General features: G+C 53.3%; 1 protein-coding gene and 2 long non-coding RNA genes across 7 annotated transcripts; 2 read left to right on the top strand and 1 right to left on the bottom strand.

Annotated features, from left to right (window-relative positions):
* Positions 1 to 66: 66 nt before the first annotated feature.
* Positions 67 to 16,038, bottom strand: MIS18BP1 (MIS18 binding protein 1). Of its 4 annotated transcripts, none has more exons than XM_086892912.1 (17): positions 15,662 to 16,003; positions 15,149 to 15,293; positions 13,930 to 14,055; positions 13,164 to 13,675; positions 12,269 to 12,345; positions 11,600 to 11,730; positions 10,617 to 10,707; positions 10,220 to 10,383; positions 9,392 to 9,555; positions 8,831 to 8,939; positions 7,288 to 8,140; positions 6,309 to 6,478; positions 2,895 to 3,043; positions 2,094 to 2,242; positions 1,314 to 1,398; positions 745 to 787; positions 67 to 593 (listed from the first exon to the last, which is right to left on the bottom strand). In XM_086892912.1, the coding sequence occupies exons 2-17, from the start codon at positions 15,264 to 15,266 to the stop codon at positions 499 to 501; spliced, it is 3,036 nt and encodes a 1,011-aa protein (XP_086749038.1). In that variant the 5' UTR covers positions 15,267 to 15,293; positions 15,662 to 16,003; the 3' UTR covers positions 67 to 498. The 4 variants fall into 4 exon arrangements, with proteins under 4 accessions (XP_086749038.1, XP_086749037.1, XP_086749035.1 ...); XM_086892911.1 differs by having other exon boundaries at positions 15,149 to 15,383; positions 15,601 to 15,690; XM_086892909.1 differs by having other exon boundaries at positions 2,895 to 3,058; positions 15,149 to 16,038.
* Positions 3,711 to 8,967, top strand: LOC147652812 (uncharacterized). The gene is made up of 2 exons (XR_015287988.1): positions 3,711 to 4,620; positions 5,115 to 8,967. It is a non-coding gene; the product is annotated as an uncharacterized LOC147652812 (long non-coding RNA).
* A 272-nt stretch (positions 16,039 to 16,310) lies between the features above and the next one.
* Positions 16,311 to 20,374, top strand: LOC111929628 (uncharacterized). 2 transcript variants are annotated; one of them, XR_015287980.1, is made up of 5 exons: positions 16,311 to 16,509; positions 16,766 to 16,842; positions 16,958 to 17,118; positions 18,618 to 18,902; positions 19,725 to 20,374. It is a non-coding gene; the product is annotated as an uncharacterized LOC111929628 (long non-coding RNA). The 2 variants fall into 2 exon arrangements; XR_015287981.1 differs by lacking the exon at positions 16,958 to 17,118 and having other exon boundaries at positions 16,404 to 16,509.
* The last annotated feature ends 1,612 nt before the right edge of the window (positions 20,375 to 21,986 follow it).

The following is a 21,986-nucleotide window of genomic DNA, read 5'->3' as shown; positions in this document are numbered from 1 at the left end:
GCAGGCACCATTCCAAGCTGGACAGCTCCTGGATTCTGCTGCCCCACAACAAATCCGAGTAATCTGTGAATAAAAAACGCTTGTCTTTGTTTATTACATTATGGAAATGTAAAAATTCAAGCCCTCTCTAGAGTAAATTAAAAAGCAATTTCAGTTCCTTCCAGACTGCACCTGAGTTTATTCCACAGCCATATCCCGGAAGATATTTTAGCTTAAAATGAAACACAGCTTGGCAGTCATCGGTCTCTATGTACATTTCTCCTCCCCAGGAGAAACGGGACATGGAGAGGAGGAGCCTGGAGAAGGAAGTGCCACTTTGTACACACGGAAACGCCAAGCACTGCTGGCAGGGTGGGAATGGGGTTAAAACACATAAAACCATGGCAGGGCAGCTTTTCCAAACTGAACTCATCATTCCAGCATTCCCTCCAAGAGGGCCAGGGACAGCAGAACCCCCGTGCTCTGAACAAGTGCTGAGCAACACATCCACCAAATCCATCACATGGAAAAGTAGGAATCCTCCTGCTCCTCACTGGATGAGTCTCGAGTCTCAGCTGTGAAGAGTTTCCCCACCACCGCGGCCGCCGTCACTCCTGCAATAAACCAGGGGTCAGCAGGGGCTGCCCCAGTGGGAACGGCAGCAGGGAAGGCTCAGAGAGCAAAGGGCTGATGGGACACAGCTCATGGTGATGGGGAAGGAAGGGAAGGAGCTGGAAATGAGGAGAAGGAGCCAGGAATACTCACTCTTGGTTCTGCAGGAAGCCGGCGTCTCCAGCACAGCTCCGGCCTGACGGAGGGAAGGAAGGAAAGAGGTCAGGGTCCCCATTTCCCACAATTTCCACAACTGCTGTCCCTGAGGCACAGGCACAAGCTGCTCCTGGGATCACAGGGTTTTGTGGAAAAGCCAAAGGAGCTGCAGAGCCTGGGAGAGTGGAGGAATCAGGGACTGGGACACAAGGTGACTTCTGGTCACTGCTGGGAGCTGGACTGGATGATCCCTGTGGGGCCCTTATGGGTACCTCAGGATATTCTATGGCTCTGTGGTTATTGTTCCTTTTCCCACTGCTCAGAAGAATTTAACAAGAACCTAAAGATCACGGAATTCCAAAGCAATTCCAAATGCTGACCAAAAGCAGTGGAGTTAATCCTGACAATAAAGGGCTCCCTCTTCACAAAGGAACTTCTCTCCCCAGCAGCAGACACCAACCCCAGGGAGGGTTCCCGTTTTCCATGCCCTGCTCACAGGGGGCTGTGATCCCAGGATTGTCCCTGGCTCAGGTGGAAGTGGCAGAGTGCAAGGAAAGCAGCATTACCGACTTCTTCTTGACCTTGTCCCAGGTGCCTCTGCTGCCCCGAGAGTTCTTCTGCATGTGGAACATGTGTCGGTCGCAGTCCTTCCTGGGACACAGGGGAGCAGGGCTCAGCAGGGCTGGAACGCTGCCATGGCACCCTCTGGGTGCAGCCACACACACCACAGCTCCCACAGGGAATGAGCAGGGGCTCCTGCTTCAGGGCAAATCTGGGAGGAAACTTCCAAAGGGGTCCCTCTAGAATGCAGATTCAAGTGGCCCCTTCCCCACCTGGTTCAGGAAAAGATTTCCTTGGAGAAAAGTGGGAAACCAGGAGGAACTGCTGTTGGACAACTGAACACAGCAGCTGCCCTGGGAGCACAAGGAGGAGCTGGGCTGGGTCACGGGCTGCAGATCCCAGGGATCACACAAAGCCTCATTCCCTTCCCAGGGCCAGCCCATGTCCATCAGACTGGCTCTGATCCCCGCTGGCTCCAGGCTCCTGGTGGCTCCAGTCACTCGGGCACAGCTGAAGCCCTGGGAGCTGAGCCCAGCACTGAAGGCTCTGCTGAGGCTGAAGCCCAAGCCAGGGCCATTCCCAGGGCTGGAGCAGGAGCTGCTATTGCTGCCTCTGCTGCCCACACGGAGCTGAGCAGCTCCAGCAGCACACAGAAAGCTATCCCCAAGCAAACCAAGGCTGCAGGAGGGGCTGGAAGGGAGCTGCTGTCCCAGCACCTTCCTCAGAGCAAAAGGGATCCTGGGCCACTGCCAAGGCTCAAGGAGGGCTGCTGGAGGAGCTCCTACCTGTTGATGGGGGCCAGCATTCCCGGGCTGATGTGCTCACACTGCGGGGTTTTCAGAGGGGAGAAGAGGCCTGAGGCGGGGGTGAGCGGGAACTCGGAGAGGGTGAAAGCCTCAGTGTCCTCGTCGTGGCTCCCTCGCAGCGCTGGCAGCTGCAGAGACACCCCAGAGCATCAGTCACCCGAGCCTGGAGTGCCTCTCCCCCTCTCAGCACTCCCTGCATTCCTCCCTGCCTTGGATCCAACTCCCCCTGGCCCTGCTGAGGCACAGCCCCTGAGCTGGACACAGCCCCTGAGCTGGACACAGCCCCAGAGCTGGACACAGCCCCTGAGCTGGACACAGCCCCAGAGCTGGACACAGCCCCTGAGCTGGACACAGCCCCAGAGCTGGACACAGCCCCAGAGCTGGACACAGCCCCTGAGCTGGACACAGCCCCTGAGCTGGACAAAGCCCCAGCCCCGTACCCAGAGCTGGACATGACCCCACACCTCCACCTTGCTCCAAGTGTCTGCACTCCAGACCCTGCCCAGCACTTGGCTGAGGGGTTTTGAGCTGCCACACCTTCAGAAAATCCTTTCTGGTTACAATGGCAAGCTCCAAGCTGCCCAGCACTGCTCAGGAAGGTTACTCAGGGGGTGCTGTCACCATTCAGAGGCTCCTCCCACCCTGTCCAACCTTCTCACTGCCACCAGCCAACAGCACGTGAAGGGAAGAAGCCTCTTCCCAGAGATTCCCAGGATTTCAGTGGTGGAACTGGAGCAGCCCCCAGGCACACCCAGCTGCAGAGCAGTCCCACAGGTTTACCTGGACCCTCCTTCTCTGGAAGGGCGTTGTGGTGAAGACGTCGTCGTGGTTGTCCTTGGGCAGCTGCTCCAGGAACTCCCTCATCTGCTGCTTCCTTTGGAGGGTGCCCACCTTGGCAGTGATCACTGCCTCCTTCTTACCTGCAGGATCTAAACAGGAATTGTCTGAGACAGCAGCTATGGGGTTAAAATTCACTGCCTGCCATCAGTGCCACAGCCCAGTCCCTCCCCTGGTGAAATCTCTTACAGCTTCTTTAGGATCCTGGTGAGTTCTCAGACAATTTTTGCTTTCCAGAGCAGTTTCCCCAGGCCATCCTCAGGGGGAGGGTCACTGCAGAGCCCCCACAGCCACTGCAGGCTCACAGTGACAGGGCTGTGCTCAGTGTGACAGGGCTGTGCTCAGTGTGACACAGCTGTGCTCAGTGTGACAGAGCTGTGCTCAGTGTGACACAGCTGTGCTCACTGTGACAGGGCTGTGCTCAGTGTGACAGGGCTGTGCTCAGTGTGACACAGCTGTGCTCACTGTGACAGGGCAGTGCTCAGTGTGACAGAGCTGTGCTCACTGTGACAGGGCTGTGCTCAGTGTGACACAGCTGTGCTCACTGTGACAGGGCTGTGCTCAGTGTGACACAGCTGTGCTCAGTGACAGAGCTGTGCTCAGTGTGACAGAGCTGTGCTCACTGTGACAGGGCTGTGCTGTGACACAGCTGTGCTCAGTGTGACAGGGCTGTGCTCAGTGTGACACAGCTGTGCTCACTGTGACAGAGCTGTGCTCAGTGTGACAGAGCTGTGCTCACTGTGACAGGGCTGTGCTCAGTGACAGAGCTGTGCTCAGTGTGACAGGGCTGTGCTCAGTGTGACACAGCTGTGCTCAGTGTGACAGGGCTGTGCTCATTGTGACAGGGCTGTGCTCACTGTGACACGGCTGTGCTCACTGTGACAGGGCTGTGCTCAGTGTGACATGGCTGTGCTCAGTGTGACACAGCTGTGCTCACTGTGACAGGGCTGTGCTCAGTGTGACACAGCTGTGCTCAGTGTGACAGAGCTGTGCTCAGTGTGACAGGGCTGTGCTCAGTGTGACAGAGCTGTGCTCACTGTGACACAGCTGTGCTCAGTGTGACAGGGCTGTGCTCAGTGTGACAGAGCTGTGCTCACTGTGACAGAGCAGTGCTCAGTGTGACAGGGCTGTGCTCAGTGTGACAGGGCTGTGCTCACTGTGACAGGGCTGTGCTCAGTGTGACACAGCTGTGCTCAGTGTGACACAGCTGTGCTCAGTGTGACAGGGCTGTGCTCACTGTGACACAGCTGTGCTCACTGTGAAACAGCTGTGCTCAGTGTGACAGGGCTGTGCTCACTGTGACACAGCTGTGCTCAGTGTGACACAGCTGTGCTCACTGTGACAGGGCTGTGCTCAGTGTGACACAGCTGTGCTCACTGTGACAGGGCTGTGCTCAGTGTGACAGGGCTGTGCTCAGTGTGACACGGCTGTGATCACTGTGACACAGCTGTGCTCACTGTGACAGGGCTGTGCTCAGTGTGACATGGCTGTGCTCACTGCGACACGGCTGTGCTCACTGTGACAGGGCTGTGCTCACTGTGACACAGCTGTGCTCAGTGTGACAGGGCTGTGCTCAGTGTGACACAGCTGTGCTCACTGTGACAGGGCTGTGCTCACTGTGACACAGCTGTGCTCACTGTGACAGGGCTGTGCTCAGTGTGACAGAGCTGTGCTCACTGTGACAGGGCTGTGCTCAGTGTGACAGGGCTGTGCTCATTGTGACAGGGCTGTGCTCACTGTGACAGGGCTGTGCTCAGTGTGACAGGGCTGTGCTCAGTGTGACATGGCTGTGCTCAGTGTGACAGAGCTGTGCTCAGTGTGACAGGGCTGTGCTCAGTGTGACATGGCTGTGCTCAGTGTGACAGAGCTGTGCTCAGTGTGACAGAGCTGTGCTCAGTGTGACAGGGCTGTGCTCAGTGACACAGCTGTGCTCATTGTGACACAGCTGTGCTCAGTGTGACAGGGCTGTGCTCACTGTGACACGGCTGTGCTCACTGTGACAGGGCTGTGCTCAGTGTGACACGGCTGTGCTCACTGTGACAGGGCTGTGCTCAGTGTGACATGGCTGTGCTCAGTGTGACACAGCTGTGCTCACTGTGACAGGGCTGTGCTCAGTGTGACACAGCTGTGCTCAGTGTGACAGGGCTGTGCTCACTGTGACAGGGCTGTGCTCAGTGTGACAGGGCTGTGCTCAGTGTGACAATGCCATGCTCACTGTGACAATGCCATGCTCACTGTGACAATGCCATGCTCACGTGTGCCTTGCAGAGAGCCAGGCCACAGCTGCAGCCCCATGGCAGGAGCAGCCAGGCTCAGACCAAGTCTCTGCTGCTCAGACACTTTGAGTGAAGCCAGGCTCAGGGAATGCTCAGCTCCACCTGTACCCCTGGCAAAGCTCAGTGCAGCCCAGCCCCAGATGGAGCTGCAGTGTGGGGCTGGCAAACACCAGGGAATGGGAATCGGCTGTGCTGACTCCACTCTGCCAAAATCCCATCTGGCCAGAGCTCAGCAAGGAGCCCCTGACCTGCTGGGCCTCCAGGAGCCCCTCAGGATGTCAAGAGCTCTTTGCCCTGAGGGGTCAAGGGCAGTTAAAGTCTTCCCCTCATGCCAACAACTGGAAAACTCTACAAAGAGCCCTTCTCATCACCTCAGTCATTCATGACATGCTCCAACCTGCACACCAAAAGGTGACCTGGCTCACTGGCACACCCTGATGTGCACTTGTGGATTTATCCCATGGAACCAGAATTGGTGAGGCTGGAAAAGCCCCCAGAGCCAATCGAGTCCAGCCCTTCCCCAGCACTGCCCAGGCCACCACTGACCCCTGTCCCCATGTGCCACAAGCACAGGGCCTGAAATCCCTCCAGGGATGGGCACTGCAAACCTCCCTGGGCACTTCCAAGGCCTGAGCGCCCTTTCCATGGGCAAATTCCTGCTGCTGTCCCCCCTGAGCCTCCCCTGGCCCAGCCTGAGGCCTGAGCTCTCCTCCTGTCCCTGTTCCCTGGCAGCAGAGCCCGACCCCCCCGGCTGTCCCCTCCTGACAGGGACTTGTGCAGAGCCACAAGGGCCCCCTGAGCCTCCTTTGCTCCAGGCTCAGCCCCTTCCCAGCTCCCTCAGCAATTCTCCAGCCCCTTCCCAGCTCCCTCAGCAATTCTCCAGCCCCTTCCCAGCTCCCTCAGCAATTCTCCAGCCCCTTCCCAGCTCCCTCAGCAATTCTCCAGCCCCTTCCCAGCTCCCTCAGCAATTCTCCAGCCCCTTCCCAGCTCCCTTCCCTGCTCTGGACACGCTCCAGCCCCTCAGTGTCTGAATCCAAATCATTTACCAACCCCACAACTCCCAGAAACAAGACTCCGGTACCTTTCTGCTTCGATTTTCCTGACGTGTTTTTCTTGTGCTGCTGTTTGGAGCCCTTCCCCTGCTGCTCCTCCAGGTACTTCCCCTGGCACTCCTGGGCCGAGCGGGACCCCACGGCCACAGCCACGTTCTGCCAGAAGCCGCTCCTGTGCTTCGGGAACGCCGCGATGGCCCTGCCAGGACAGCACGGGCACAGTGTCACCCGTGGGGCACAGCCCTGGAACCCACCTGGGATGGGCCTGGGCCGTGGAATGGGCTGGAGGGAATCTCTCGCTGCCCAGAGCAGCTGTGGCTGCCCCTGGATCCCTGGCAGTGCCCAAGGCCAGGCTGGACATCGGAGCTGGAGCAGCCTGGGACAGTGGGAGCTGTCCCTGCCATGGCAGGGGGGGATGGGTGGGATTTAAGGTCCCTCACCACAAACCCCTCTGGGATCCTGTGGTGTTTTCAGAACAGGCAAATTTATTTAAACACCTTCCAGATGTGTCCCAAGATAAATTTCCTGCTCACTTGCACAGATCCCTCAGATCTGAGCTCCTGCTCATCTAAAAGAGCTAAACCCAAACACAGCCATTTTTCACTCCAAGTGTCTATTAAATAGTTTAATTAATTGGATGATGGATTAATTAAACAGTCTTGCAGTTAAGGTCCCCTTACCAAACCTGCTCACAGAAACCTGTCATGTTTAACTTGTTACTGCAATCTGGGCAGGGAACCTGCTCCCTCTCTCACCTGTGGCCTTCACCACATTGTACTGATGTTTCACTTGTGAAGAAAATTAATAGGGAATAATAATTCTAATCATTATTAGGGAATAAAAATAGGGAATTAAATATTGAATATTTCTAATAGGGAATTAAAACAAAGGAAAGGAAAACAAAGGAGACCTGGGAAATCAGGATCTGAAAACACCCAATCCAGACCATTCAACCCCTCCCGATTTCCTGAGGGAAACTTTTCCTCTGAACACAGAAAGAGCCCTTACCTGTGAAGCTTCTGCAATTCCTTCTCAGACCAACCATCAGCTTCTCTTGGAAAAAGTTCCAGAGGTTTCTGCCCCTTTGGCCTCTTGTGCTCTCTCAGCTTGTCTGCTGAAGTCCTGGCCCTGGTGGAGACTCCATTGCTTGTTTCCATCTGGGATGCTCTGGCATTCCTGTCCCTTCTGTGCAGTTCCTCCTTCCCGCTTTCGGGCTCGGTGTTGGAATCGAGCAAGCCCCGGGGAGGGCTGATTCTGCCCTGTGCCCTCCTGGTCCGGGCAGGCAGGAGGGAAGCACTGGACTCACGGGATGTTTTCCCTTCAGGAGAGAGCTCAGCCTCCTCGCTGGACTCGGGCCCACTCAGCCTCACCAGCACTTTCTGGGAGGGCTTTCCTGTCCTTTGGCCACAGGACTTGTCTGCACTATCCTGGGAACTTCTGGAGCCAGAGGAAGGTTTCCAGCTTCGAGATTCTGGTTTTATTATAGTTTTCTTTTTCCTCTTGATCAGCAGTGGGGTGTCCTCGCTGGACTGCTCCCCCTCATCCTCTGAGGGCTCCTGGTTGAGGACAATGCTCTCCTTTCCCGGGAGGCGCTGTCTGGCTGACCTGAGGGAGTTCCTGTAGCCCTGCTCGTACATGCTCAGCCCTGCAGAGCCTGCTGCTCGCTGCGCCTCCGGGGCTGCCCTGCTGGGCTTGCTCTGCTCCGTGCTGTTTAAGGAATTCCCCCTGGCACGGAGCTGGGATTTGGTTCTCGTGATGCCAAGCTCATCCTCCTCCTCGTCCGAAGGGAAGCGCCTGCCGTCCCTGCTGCGGGCAGACCTGGAGTCCCCTCTGGAGGCGGCTCCTCTCCCGCTGCTTTTCCCTGGAAGAGGCGGAGCCAGAGCCCGTCAGGGGGTGCAGGGTGGGTCCTGCTGTGCTTGCAGCACAGGGATCTGCACCCCCTGCCAGAGCTTTACCTGCCAAACTACAAACTCAGAGCTGCTCTCAGGGGCTCTCCGAAACTCTACTGACTGAGCAGGCACATCCCCCAAGCTCTGCTCGTGCTCCAGAGAGCTTTTCTGCAGGAAACATTGCAGCTGCTTTAAGAGAGAAACTTCTGCTTTATATTGCACATTCTTCTCAGGCTACTAGCACCTCCCAGATTCTACTGCAACCAAATTTTTATTTAAAACTCTGTTAATAGATTTATTTTTTTTTTTTGCCAATATTTCATTTCTTTCATCCACATTAAAAAGCAAAGCCAGGCCCCCAGGTCACTGGATTGGTGAACTCTAAAAAGTCCAAATCCCTTCATTTCAATTTCCAGAATGAAATCCCTGTGTTCCTCTTATGCAATTAACAAAGTGATTTACAAACAAAGTTCTTGTTTGGAGCTGTGAAACTCCACACAAATGCTACTCTGCTGATTCTTCAAAGAAAAAGCAGCTGACCATTAAAATATTTGAATAATTTCTTTGCATTAACAGACCCAACCCTACTGCTCCAGCACCCACTCACAATCCCACTGATTCCATCAATAACTTGGAAATAGAAAAAAAAATTTAGTTTTTACCTTCACTTTGGTTTTTTGGCATTTCCTCTGTTGTCTTCATGTCTTCCTTTGGTTTATTCTTCTTGGAGATGAAACTGGTCTTTCTTTTTAATTTTTCACTACTAAGCATCTTCAAAATAAAACAATTGGCTCTAAAATTAATTCAATCTCCTTTTCTCCAGGCTGAGCCCCTTTCCCAGCTCCCTCAGCTGCTCCTGGGGCCCCAGGCCCTTCCCAGCCCTGTTCCCTTCCCTGGAAATGCTCCAACCCCTCAGAGTCTCCCTTGCAGGGAAAGGCCCAGAACTGACCCCAGGATCTGAGGTGGGACCTCACCAAATTCCTGTCTGCTACAATTATCTTAAAAAAAAAACCCAGTTTTTTCCCCAGAAACAATTCCCCATTATGTCAGATTTAGAGGCCACAATTATCTGGCAATATGGACATAAGACTATTTTTTGGTGTGTTTTCTAATGTTTTGATAACTTTTCCAAGATTCCCTCCTCTTCACGTGTGTCTGCACCTGTTCTGTTCCCCTGGCCAAGCTTAATGATTCTATTTAAGTCACATTTCAGAGGATCTTACCAGGCTCAGATAATCCACCCCTCCATTTTCTATGGTGACATTCAGGTTCTGATCCACAAACTCCCTCTGCCCACACCAGAAGTTCATGGGGGGTTTGACAAGGCGCCCGCTGCGAGTGTAGACCTTGCTCAAGTCATTCCTGGAGCTGTGATCTGGTGTTATGACTGCAAGGGGGGAAAAAAGCCCAAAGAAAGAAGAGTTTTGTCCCAAATATTGCATGGAAAATTCAGTTTTTCAGATTTCACAAGCAGAGGAACAATGCTGTGTTTAAACCAGACTACAAGGGAAATGTAAAACATACCCAAAGTTGTTCTTTTCAAAGCATTGTGATAGAAATAACAGGGCTGAAGTAAGAATCTTCACAAATTATAAAATTTACTGTGGAGAATGTTTTATTTTGTTTAGAATGTTTTTAATACTGTGAAAGTCATCTGAGGAGGGAGAATGATAAAGAAAAGCTCTCACATGGAACAGCTGCTCACTGAGACAGATGAGAGTGAAAAATAAATGGGAGCGATGAGAGGAAAATGTAAAAGCTTTTATAGTGGTAGCAAGGAGATCTGATTCCAGCAGTAACAAACTGCACAGAGGGGTTTGGGAAAGGCCCACTGGACAAAGACCCCAGCAAAACTCTGAGCTAAACCCCAAAGCTGTCAATGCCCGTGGCAAGGCAGGGACTGCACTCGAAGGCTGAGCCAAACCAGGGGGCCTTTACGGCTTTACAGCCATTTCCTGGGAACACAACCAACATTATAAACCTTTCCACAGCCCACTCCAGCCACCCCCAGGTGTCTTTTCCAAAGGAAAGGATTGATAAAAAATACTCACAGATGTTCTCATCATTCCCTGGTGATACCTCATAGGTGGAGTTCCTCAGCGTGGCTTTCCTTGCCGCCCTTGCTGAGCCTCCAGCGGTTTCCAGCACATCAGTTCCCCCCACAGAGCCATTCTCCTCATTTTCTTCCACACCACTATCTTGAATTCGTTCTTTCCTGATGGTTTGGAGTTTGAGACAAGAAACAGCAACCACTGAGGAAGCTGTTTGTTGCCAAACAGTGAAGGTGTGAAGCCCTGGAGGGCAGAAGCCCGGTGGCCCAGAGCAGCAGAGTGGCTTCATTCCCACATCTAAAACATTTCACACTCCTCTGGTGTAATATCCTTGAAAAGCAAAGTCTCCATGAACACTTAGAACCCTGCAATGAAAGAGAATCTCCAAAGACATTACCTCCTCCTTCCCTCCAGAAGCTCCTTCACATACTCCTTCCACCTTCGGGAGAAGCCGTAGGTGAATCTCTTGATGAAGCGGAAGGGGAACCCTGCGGGGAGCACAGGGGGCATCAGCAGCAGCTCAGCAGGGCTGGCACTCCCTCAGGGGACACAAGAACCCCCTGCAGCCTCTTCAACCCAAACATCACAGCAACTGACCCAGACAATTCTGTCCACCACACTTCTGTCACTCTTAGGCCTAGGAAAGCTCTGCAGCACTAGAGCCACTCTGCTCACAAGCCTTATGCTGCTACTTTTCCTTCTCAGAATATTAAAATGGAAACAAATGTAAGTTCTTAGCAAAGGAAGCAATAAAATTTTCAAGTCGGAGAGCAGCCAGATCAGGTATTGATCAGCAGGGAGCCCAGTGCTGCAAGGGAGAAGGAAACACTGAAGCCACAGACACATCTTTGGGCCTGAAAGAGCCAACAGTGAAGGTGTGTTGGGTAAAAAACGGTGTAGCACACCTGGGGCACACCTGTGTTAGGGGAAGTGATGCTGAGGGAATGGCTGGAGCTGGAATGGGAATGGGGGTTCAGGCTGGAGATCAGGGCAGGTTATTTCCCCCAGAGGGCGGAATGAGCTCTAGAAAAGCTCCCCAGGGAACAGTGACATTCCTGAGGCTGCCAGAGCTCCAGGAGCATTTGAGCAGCGGGGCAGGGACAGGGGATGGACTGGATGATCCTGTGGGTCCCTCCCAGCTCAGGATATTCCATGATTCCAAGTATTTATCCCACCTATGCCACAGAGTATCTTTGTGTCCTCAGAGCTGTCTGTGACAATCAGCTCATTCCCAGCAAACGTGCCAGTGGAGCACACGGAGCAAGAACAAATCCTGTATTTCCATCTGCGTGGAAATCCCATTTCCCTACATATCCCACATGCTCCAAAGCAAGCTGAAAGAGTCTGTAATTTGTAAGGCATTCAGAATGAGCAGCTCACCTTCCTTCCTCATGACAGCTGAGTCTATCTTGCCCTGCAGCAGGTAGACAGTGCCCGAGGAGGTCCTCACCTGGTTGTGGCTGACGCGCTCCGTGATGGCGCTGCTGTGCCACAGCAGCTGCCTCATGTCCCTGGAAAAAGACACAGCAGCAACCACAGGAATCACTTCCAGAAGGGATTCCAGTCTGGAATGCTGACACTCCATCAGGGAGAGGGGGTGACCCCTGTTTTCTGAAGGAGTCAGGCGCTGGCAGGATGTGCTCTGGGTTTTCCTCTCTCAGCCTCGCACTGGGGCAGGGACAAACTGAACGTGTCACTGTTGTTGGTGTCACTCATGGGACATCAGCTGGGCTGAGGGCAGCTCAGTACAGCCTGGGACAGTGGGAGGTGTCCCTGCCCATGGCAGGGCTGGGGCTGGACGGGCCCTAAGGTCCCTCCCAACCCAAACTGTCCAGAGCTATCTGATATTTCTTTCTCTGAAGCTTTCTGGTTATGGTAGCACAGCACTCTGGAATGATTTCAGCAGCAGTTCCCTGTGTGCTGGCTCTCCCCCTCCTGCCCACACAAAGGAACTTCTCTTCCTTGATAAAGCAGTTTAGGCTCTGCACCACAACCTGGTGTTTGGTGTCCATGCTTTACCTTGCAATTAAATAACAAACTGGTTCTTACTTCCTTTTCCCTTCCACACAGATTTCCTTGTCTCCAGCCAGCACTTTAATCCTCCAGCTGCTCAGGCAGATGCTTTTCTGTTCCAGAAAACAAAAAAATAAAAAAATAATTTAGAAGTATTTATTGCCATCCAGATCCAATAAAAAAACCAGCTCTTTCAGCACCTTCTAAGCTACAAATCTCCAATACCAGAGGATATCTGACCCCTGGCTCAGTCCTAAAGGTAACTTGGTTTAATTCAGGAAACACAACAAACACTCTTGGCCACGGTGAGGGAGAAAAGAACAAGTGCCTTGCAATCCCAGATTCCCCAGGGAACAAACCCAAGCCTTGGGCAGGTGTGGTTGTGCCAGGCTCCCAGGGGGCCCCAGGGATGCAGCACTGCTCTCCTAGGATTTATTCAGAAAGGGAGGAATGCTGCAGGCTGCACGCTGCTCTCCTAGGAGAAGATTCTGCTCCAGTTAAATTGAACAGGAATGTGGATGTTCCACAGGAAAGCCAAGCCTTTCACCTCCCCATCAGCAGGGCACATTCCTGGATGGATTCATGCCCAGCTGGGAAAAGTCTCTCCTCCCTGGACCTGAGCAGGCAGGCAGGAGCTGGCAGGGCCATGATCACACCATGGCAGGTGCACACTAAACCAAAAGTGCTTCTTTTAGACAAAAAACCCCAAAGCCTGAACATTCATCATCTTGGAGTATGGAAAAAAAGGAACCCTTTGCATGGGAAAATTTACTGATAAAACCTCTTTTATTCTTTTCTGAGTGTTCCTTTCTTTTGGAACAGTTTATTCTCTTCTGAGTGTTCCTTGCTTTTGACAAGAGAAAGAATAACTTTGAGCTATCAGCCCAGAGGAATTTCTCATTTTCCCTAAAGGATTTTTTATTTCTCCCACCTCTTTGTGTGCTTTGCCAGCCGGTTGATCAGCAGGAGGTTTATCCAAAGGGACCTTGGGGTCTTCTGCCCGCTTCTGCTTCCTTGGAATGTGGACTGGAGAGGAGAGCATGATGCTACAGAACTGCTGGGAGGGCTTGTCAGGATCAGTCTCTGGTGCCTTTTCCACTGCTGGAGCAGCTGGTTTTTTACTAGGCTGCAGCTCTCTCCTGTCCTCATGAAGCTCTGCGTGTTTTTCTTCTCCATTTCCCCGCCTTCCTTTTACCCAATCCCCGCTTCCCCAAGGGGTGGAGTTTACTTGCACAGGAGTAGCCAGTACACTTTGAGATATTTCTTCATCAGCATCTGTTTCTACAGATTCCACAAGGAAAACATCCACATCATCATTCCCAGTGTCCACATCCTCTGCAGGCTCGTTCCCTGGCTGCTCAGCACAAGCAGGCTGGACAAAAGGATTCTCTGCAGTTGTGGAAGGAGGAATATTCTGCTGGGTTTGGGTTAAAGGTGGTGTAGCTGTCCATTTAAAGGAAAAATACAAAACAAAACAAAACCCAAAGAAATTAGGGATATTTAAGCATAGGAGCAAGGCTGCCTGGGGTGAGGGGGAGCCCCCTGTGCCAGGAGGGATTTCAAGCCCTGTGCATGTGGCTTGGGGTCATGGGGCAGTGCTGGGAGAACAAGTGATGGTCTCAGGGCTTTCCCAAGCTCAGCAATCCCACGGTTCTCTGGCTGGAGGAGCTTTGTGCTCTCCAGAGCAACCCCAGTACCTTTGTGCTGCTGCTGCAGTTGGCACTTCACTCTCAGGAAGAACTTCTGGGGGGTTTCCAGCACGGGAGGCTCTGCAGGGAGCACTGCCAGGGGCTCCATCCTGGGAGCCTGGGGCCAAACTGGCTCTGCAAAATAAACAGACAAAAAAAGCCCAAAACCATCTTTCAATCTGGGGAAGAAAAACATTTTCATTGGGAGTAAGCAATGTGATTTTTTAATATACATTTTATTTAAAAAACCCCCCGAGAATCCCAGAAAGGTTTGGGTGAGAAGGGACCTTAAATCACATCCCACCCAGCCATGGCAGGAACACCTCCCACTGTCCCAATGTCCAGCCTGGCCTTGGGCACGGCCTGGGATCCAGAGACAGCCACAGCTGCTCTGGCAATTCCAGCCCAGCCCCTCCCCACCCTCCCAGCCAGCAATTTATTCCTAATATCCCATCTAAACTCCTATTCTGTCAAATCACTCCAGCTCCCACGAACATCTCTTCCCAAGCTTCTTTAGCACCAGACCCTGGTGGAGGCCCCAGGATTCTCTCCTGGAGCACAGGGATCCCTGCAGGAACAGGGAAGGGGGATCAGGGACAGCACCACTGCAGTAACAGATTGTACAAATCCTGCATGAGGCATGCTGGAAGGGAACTGAATTCCTGAAAATTGAGGGTTCCAGGTGTCACCCCCACAGGGCTGGTGCCAGTGTTTTTTACACCCACCAAGGTGCTCTGGCTGCTGTTTCCAGATCCTGAAAGAGCCATGAGTGGGACAAAGAGGGAAAACGTTCACACCTGAGACAGCTCTCCAAGAGAAGCTGTGGAACAGTCATTGCTTCCAAATTATGCCCAGGCTCTGGACTGATGGGTGCTGGTCAAGGGGCTTTGTCCTCTCTGTGGGCCTTCCAAGAAAGAAGGATTAAGGCAATTGGCTGCAGCTGAGAGCTCTTTCCTATCAACAGGTGACTCCAGAGTGTCCCAAAATAACCGCTTGGGAAAAGGAACTATTAATAACTCCTGTCATTTGGGATTGTGGAATGGTACAAACAAAGAACTAAAAGGCTTAGGAGAATGTGTGAAAATCAGGGACGTCACTTACTGCAGCACAAGATGCCTGAAAGTTCCATGAACTAAACTCAGATTTACATCCCTGTGCTTTTTATTCCGGCTATTCTGAAGGCAAACAAACCATTCCCACAGAGTCACCGAAGGTCCGCGGAACTCACCTGGTCTCGCCTGGGCGCTGCCCCCCGTCCAGGCCGTGCCGGGCCAGTGCTGCCCGGCCGCGGGGCTCAGGATCACATCGGTGCCGACCCTGCGCCGCTGCTCCGCCCGCGCCTTCATCCGCTGGAAGATCTTGGCCGGTGACTCCTGCCCGGGCGGCCCCGGAGCGCGGCGCTTCTGCGGCCGCTCGCCCATGGGCCCGGGCCGGGTGTCGGGGCCAGCCCGGAGGATCGGGCACTGCTCGCCCATGGGCCCGGGCCGGGTGTCGGGGCCAGCCCGGAGGACCGGGCACTGCTCGCCCATGGGCCCGGGCCGGGTGTCGGGGCCAGCCCGGAGGACCGGGCACTGCTCGCCCATGGGCCCGGGCCGGGTGTCGGGGCCAGCCCGGAGGATCGGGCACTGCTCGCCGATGGGCCCGGGCCGGGTGTCGGGGCCAGCCCGGAGGATCGGGCACTGCTCGCCGATGGGCCCGGGCCGGGTGTCGGGGCCAGCCCGGAGGATCGGGCACTGCTCGCCCATGGGCCCGGGCCGGGTGTCGGGGCCAGCCCGGCGGTTCGGTCCCGCGAGCTGCGGGCCCGGCACACGGCTCCCCGCAGCCGCGACGGTGTCCTGGCCCCGCAGGAGCTGCTTCAGCGGGGTGAGCGTCCCCGCAGGGATGCTGTTGAGGGACACCGAGCGGAGCGGCGGCTCTCCCGCGGCAGGGCGGCGGCTGGGGGTTGTGATGATGTCGCAGGCTCCCCCGCAGCAGCCGCGGGCGGGTCCCGGTCCCCTCATGGCTACGGATCGGCCCCGCCACTCCGGCGGCGCTCCCGGGCCGGCCCCGCTCCCCTCACGGCGCCCCGCGCGCAGATTCGAGCGCAGCCTCCGCGCGCGCCGATTGGCGGAAGAGAGCGCAACTGCGGGCCGAGACCATCGCGCGCGGGTGCGGGGGGTGTCCAGAAACAGCCGTTACCGGGCGGCGTTGTGGCAGACAGCAGCAGGCCGCGGCTACGCCCGAGCTCCCCTCTCCTCGGCGTAGTGGTTCGGCCCGCCCGTGGGCGGGATCCGCGGCCGTTGGCGCTGAGGCGGGAGGGGCTGAGGCGGGAGGGCTAATGCAGGACCGGGGCGGGCTGAGGCGGAGCCGGGGCGGGCTGAGGCGGGACTGGGGCGGGATGAGACGGAGCCGGGCTGAGGTGGGGCCGGGGCGGGGCGAGACAGGATCGGGGCGGGCCAGGGAAGGGCTCCGCCGGAAAGGCCGGAGCTCATAAAGAGCCCGGCGCTCCCTGGGGCCTTGGGCAGGCGGGCGGGCGGAGGCCGGGCTGAGGCAGAGCCCGGCTGCCCCAGCCCCGAGCGCGGCCGGACGGGCTCGAAGGAGCCGCCGCAGGTGAATAATGAGAGCTGCGAGGGGCTGAACACGGCTGAGCGGTGTCCTGGCTGGAGTGAGCGTGCGGGGCTGTGAAAAGCGCCTTAAATGCACGCTATTAACTGATAAATAGCGGATTTAGTTGGAGTTCTGGCGGCCTAGCAGGCTCTGGTCTGTCCTGGCTGGAAGATTCTGTAGTAGGGGTTCATAATTCAAGTGGGAAACGGGAAGTTACTTGAACAATGCATAAAAAATAAACAATAAATCTCAATCGCAGGTGTACCCAGCAGCCTGGCTCTCCGTGCTAACAAGCAGCCGCAGTGGGATCAGGTGTGTCTAAATTAGTCCCAGCAGGTGGGTTAGAAACTCGGCTCTGGGTCAGGACTGACTTCAGTGTGTGCCTGCTAATAATAAACAGCTGCGTCAAAAAACAAGTTGTTATTTCGGGCTCCTGTTTGCTACTTCGCAGGTTGTTACAGTAATGAAAGACTTTAGGTTCATTACAGGAGATGCATGTGCTAATTAGCAGCCCAGTTAATAGGGCAGACTGGGAGCTGTGCTTGCTGCTCCCCGGATTTCCAAAACCTCAGGAGAAGGAACGCAGGGATGCAGTGTGAGCATCAGAGGCAGGTGAGTGCCAGGGGAGGGGGCCATGAGCTGCTCAGAAAACAGAAGGTGGCTCTGGATTTCTGTCCTTAACCTCTGTGCTGGTTCTGCTGGAGCCTTCCAGGGAAGGAATGGGGCTGGCAGATTCCTTCCTGTGGCTGAAAGAGGGAAGGAGAAGGTGGGAAAGTTACAACAGGGATAACAAGGAACAGCGGTGTTCAGGTGTTACATCACTTCAAGGTCTCATTGTGGTTTCTGATGTAGTGACTTCATACAGATGGCACAGCTTCATTTGGTTTATTTGTCCTTAAAAACCACAGAAAAACCCATTCAAGCCATAATTTACCCCTCATATTTAATGATGTCTTAGTGTTCCCATAGTTTCTTAACTCCTCAGCTGCTCAGTTTTTGCCTAAATCATTAAAAGCAAAGAAAATTCGTTCTGTTCCAGTTACTTGCAGAAGCCACCATTGTGCCTCCTTTCAGGAACAAAATAGAATCCCCAGGAAGTCGAGGGGAAATTCCTTCCTTCCAGGAACAAATGTGTGTGTGTGAAATTTGTGGATGTAATTTGGAGAGCTGTGGAATTCATGCAAGTTTTGTTAGAATTCCTAGGATTTGTTAGCATGGCTGAGCAGATCCCATCTTGTTTGTGTTACCAGATGCCGGTGGAGCTTCCCAAATGGAATCCAAAACTGGTTTGGGTGGGAAGGGACCTTAAATCCCATTTCCAGCCTTGCCATGGCAGGGACACCTCCCAATGTCCAGCCTGGCCTTGGGCACTGCCAGGGATCCAGGGGCAGTCTCAGCTGCTCTGGCAATTCCAGCCCAGCCAGCAATTCCCAATTCCCAACATCCCATCTAAATTTCCTCTCTGGCAGAAATACTCTCTTTTAATAAGCAGCATTTCTTGAATGATTTTTAAGCTTGTTTGCTGTTTGTTCCACAAAGGAAGAGATCAGGTCCATTACTCAGAGAAGAAAGACCAACCCAGAGTGGGAAAAGCTGTTGAGGATAAAAGAGTTAATTTGATTTTTGTTGAGTGTGGTTGGCCCAGCAACTGTGGGTGGTTCTGGGGCAGAGCAGGTGCACCTGGAGACAATAAATGCAAATTTAGCTCAAGGCCTCTAAAGTGACTGCTCAGCCTCATCAGCTGCTTGTGCTGTGGGTTTAAAAGGAGAAAAGTGGATTTTATTTGGATTTATCCACGTGGATATCAGGAGTTACTGCAAAGGCCTTAAATCAATTAATTGCATGTCTAGAAGCAAAACACTAATGCTTCTTTTGTTTGGGGCAGCTGGAAGAAAATACTTGTATTTCATATATTTATATATATAAAGGCTTGGTTTATTAGTGGCTTTAAAATGCAGAAATACAGAATAATCTTCATTAAACCTAAGGAAACCTTTTCCTGCTGGATTTTATTGTATCTCGGACTGACAGAACACCCCACACTGCACTTGTGGTGTTTTATTCTTATTTCTTATTTTCCTCCTCTGGTTCAGGATTATTTCTGTTTTCAGCCGTGCTTTAGGGATAGCAGAAAAATAATGAAGAAAACGATGACTAATGAGCGGCTGTGCCCGGGCTGGGGTTCCCCTTGTGAAGGAACATTTCTGCACCCCGAGAGAAGCTGCCCAGGATTCCAGAGGTTAGGAAGAGCTCGGAGGTGCGGTGGGAGAGGAGCGCTGTCCCCAGCAGGTGGCAGGAGCCGCCTTCCCGCACGCTCCGCGCCGCTGTCCATGGTTACCCACGGCAGCCCGGGATGCTCGGGAACAGCAGCGGGAAAGGGGCGGTGTGGGGCACAGGTGAGCCGAGCATTCCCTGGATGTGGGGCACAGGTGAGCCGAGCATTCCCTGGATGTGGGGCGGGAAAGGGGCGGTGTGCGGCACAGGTGAGCCGAGCATTCCCTGGATGTGGGGCGGGAAAACTGCGGCTGCTCCCCTGCTCGCGGATCCCGCACCACAGGAGCGTTTTGGCTGGGTTTTGCTGCCACGTGGGGCACAGAAATGACTTTGGCATGACAGGAGCCAGGGAGCAGCTGCAGCTGGGCCAGGGATGGGGCTCAGGCTGGAGATCAGGAAAGGTTCTTCCCCCAGAGGGTGGAATGAGCTCTGGAAAAGCTCCCCAGGGAATGGGCACGGCCCCGAGGCTGCCGGAGCTCCAGGAGCGTTTGGGCAGCGCTGCCAGGGATGCCCAGGCTGGGATTGTTGGGGGGTCTGGGAGGGGCTGGGATGATCCCTGGGGGTCCCAGCTCAGGATATTCTGGGGTTCTCCGAGTGATCTCTGATTTGAAAAGGAACCAGCCCCAGCTCTTAGGCAGCTGTTCTGGTGGCTGTCACCTCAGTGAGAAAACTCTGCCTTCCTTCCCTCCTGCCTGGAGTGGTTTTGCTTTCTGAGTTTCCAGCTGGAGTGAGGAGCACCTTCCTTAGGAGCTTGTACCCCAAGGGCTCCTGAGCACTGCCCTCAGTCCTGCCCCACACTTGTCATAACCTGAGCTCATTTTTAACCCACCTCATTTCCTGGAGTGCATTCCTTAACATTCCTTGCACTGCTTGGCTGCTGCTTTCTTGTTTCAGTGTCCACACACTCCTGGTTCCTTTAGCCCACTGATTCTCTCCTTTCCCAGGTTGTCCCTGGAGAACAATCCCAGCCTGTCCCAGCTGGAAGCACTGAGCCAGGCACTGCTTCTGGACCAGTTTCTCCCTGAGTTTGGGATTTGGAGCTGTGCCTGCACAGGAGCAGGAGGAATTCCCTGTCCTCCTGGGGAGCATCTTCCCCTGCACCGCCTCAGAATGAGAATTTCCAGTTTGGTTATTAATTATAATTCTGGCTCAAGATGTTTCTATGGGGCATTCAGGTGTCGTTTTTCTAATCACCATCCTGGTAATTAATCTGCCAGCCAAGCTCCCTCACTATATATTATATATATACTAGCAGCCTGCCTCGTGTTGGTCTGTCCTTTTAAACCTTCTGGAGCTTTCTGGGGCTGCTCACAAGTTTTGTGAAAGTTCTCTGTGATAAGCTCAGGTTGTGGTCAGTTAATAATCTTATTTAACCAGTGATTGAATGAAAATACTTAGTTACTATCACCAAAAATGAATATTCCCCTCAGCATCTTTACAAGCACAAAATATAAATATTTGTTTTATCATTTTCTAAGAGTTACTGTTTTGATTCCCAATAACAGATTCAAGCTATTACAATCATTTCCCCTGTTATTCTTTTAAAACATCCTTGTTGTCCTTTCTCTTATTAGTAAAGTTGTATTTTTACTCATCTCTGTAACTTTTGAGTGTTTTTGCTAAGTGATCCCTCTGATCTCCATTGGTTGCAAGGCTGATTTTTTAAAACACAGATTTTTTTTGTGCCTGTTATTAATACAGAGCACATTGTGATGATGGAGAGTCCTGGTTTGGGCTGGGACAGAGTTCAATTCCTTCCCAGGAGCTGGGACAGTGATTTGGGTTCAGGATGAGGATAATGAGCGAGGAGCTGGGGTTAAACCACCAGAGGCTGACATTATTTCCCTGCAAGGTGAGATGTTCTCCCAGTGCCAAGATTTGGCAAGAAGTCACACAGAAGTAACAAAGGAAATAAAAAACTCTCCTGGCTCATAACTCAGGCTGTTTTAAAGAGGATTCTTTCTCTGGTGGTCATTTCCCAGCAGTGAAATTGCAGTGTTTCCATTCATGGAAGAGAAATCACCTCAGAAATAACAAATAATTCAAACTCGTGCATCTGAGCAAGCCCTGAACTAAAATGGTGTAAAATGGGACAGTGCTTAAGGCAGAGCCCTCTGCTTTTCCTGTCTGGATTTTCTTCACCAAGGCCTAAGCCACTGCTGGAAAGACTCCCTGTGTGATTCCCTGCTAACTGGAAATGGGGAAAACAAAGTTCCTGTCTGTTCTTTAGAGCAAGAGCTGGTAATTTCATTCTCTCCTGGAGTGTTACTCCAGTGGTGATGAGATTTAGCCTAATCTGCATTAATGCTGCCTTTTAGCATCGGTTTAGGAAGGAGCCCAAAACCCCACCTGGAGCTCCACAGGGCTGTTCTGGAACAGGCACAGAGCTGGAGATCCATCCTTTATAGGGAATAATAAATGTTAATGCACTCCTTAGCATTTCAATGCCATGATTAAATATTCCAGAGCCTTATTAATTGAATATTTTATATTCCTGCAAATGGCCTTGATCCTCACAATGGCATACTAATTCCAAGGGAAAGGAGAGGGAACACGTTCAGATTCCTGCAAGAATTCCCTGCAAACAAGGCTTTTAAACTGGCTGCATGGAAGGGTTCTTGGGCACAGAGGGTTACTGTGCATGAAGCAGGGACGTCAGGCAGCATGGATGTGTTTGGGGTTTGGATTGATGAGGTTCCAGAGGGTGATTTGCTGTTTACAAGGAGAAGCTCAGTAATGGATTATCCCAAATTGTGTAGGTTGCAGTCACCAACCCATTGGGGACACCAAGGTGGTGATTCTGGACTGGAGAGGTGAACCTTTACCTTCCTGTTGGAATTTAAGGAAATTCCAGACTTCTCCTCTCCTAAAATCACAAAGAGTGGGAAGGTTTGACAAGGTCCCAAAGGGAACTCATGATCTGTTCAGGACATGAGGAGGAGCAGCTGAGGAAGCTGGGAAGGGGCTGGAGAATTGCTGAGGGAGCTGGAAAGGGGCTGGAGAATTGCTGAAGGAGCTGGGAAGGGGCTGGAGAATTGCTGAGGGAGCTGGGAAGGGGCTGGAGAATTGCTGAGGGAGCTGGGAAGGGGCTGAGGCTGGAGCAAAGGAGGCTCAGGGGCCCTTGTGGCTCTGCACAAGTCCCTGGCAGGAGGGGACAGCCGGGGGGGTCGGGCTCTGCTGCCAGGGAACAGGGACAGGAGGAGAGG

The sequence above is a fragment of the Cyanistes caeruleus genome, chromosome 6 (genome assembly GCF_971803275.1).
Source record: "Cyanistes caeruleus chromosome 6, bCyaCae1.hap1.1, whole genome shotgun sequence".
In the NCBI taxonomy this organism is placed as follows: domain Eukaryota; kingdom Metazoa; phylum Chordata; class Aves; order Passeriformes; family Paridae; genus Cyanistes; species Cyanistes caeruleus.
This window is presented reverse-complemented; position numbering and strand designations above follow the sequence as displayed.

Coding starts and splice junctions, on each gene's coding strand:
- MIS18BP1 (XM_086892909.1), bottom strand. CDS start 15,920: ATGAGGGGACCGGGACCCGCCCGCGGCTGCTGCGGGGGAGCCTGCGAC. Junction 12,346..13,163: donor CTGGCAAAGCACACAAAGAG/GTGGGAGAAATA, acceptor TTTCTGGAACAG/AAAAGCATCTGCCTGAGCAG. Junction 10,384..10,616: donor CTTCTGGAGGGAAGGAGGAG/GTAATGTCTTTG, acceptor CCAAACCATCAG/GAAAGAACGAATTCAAGATA.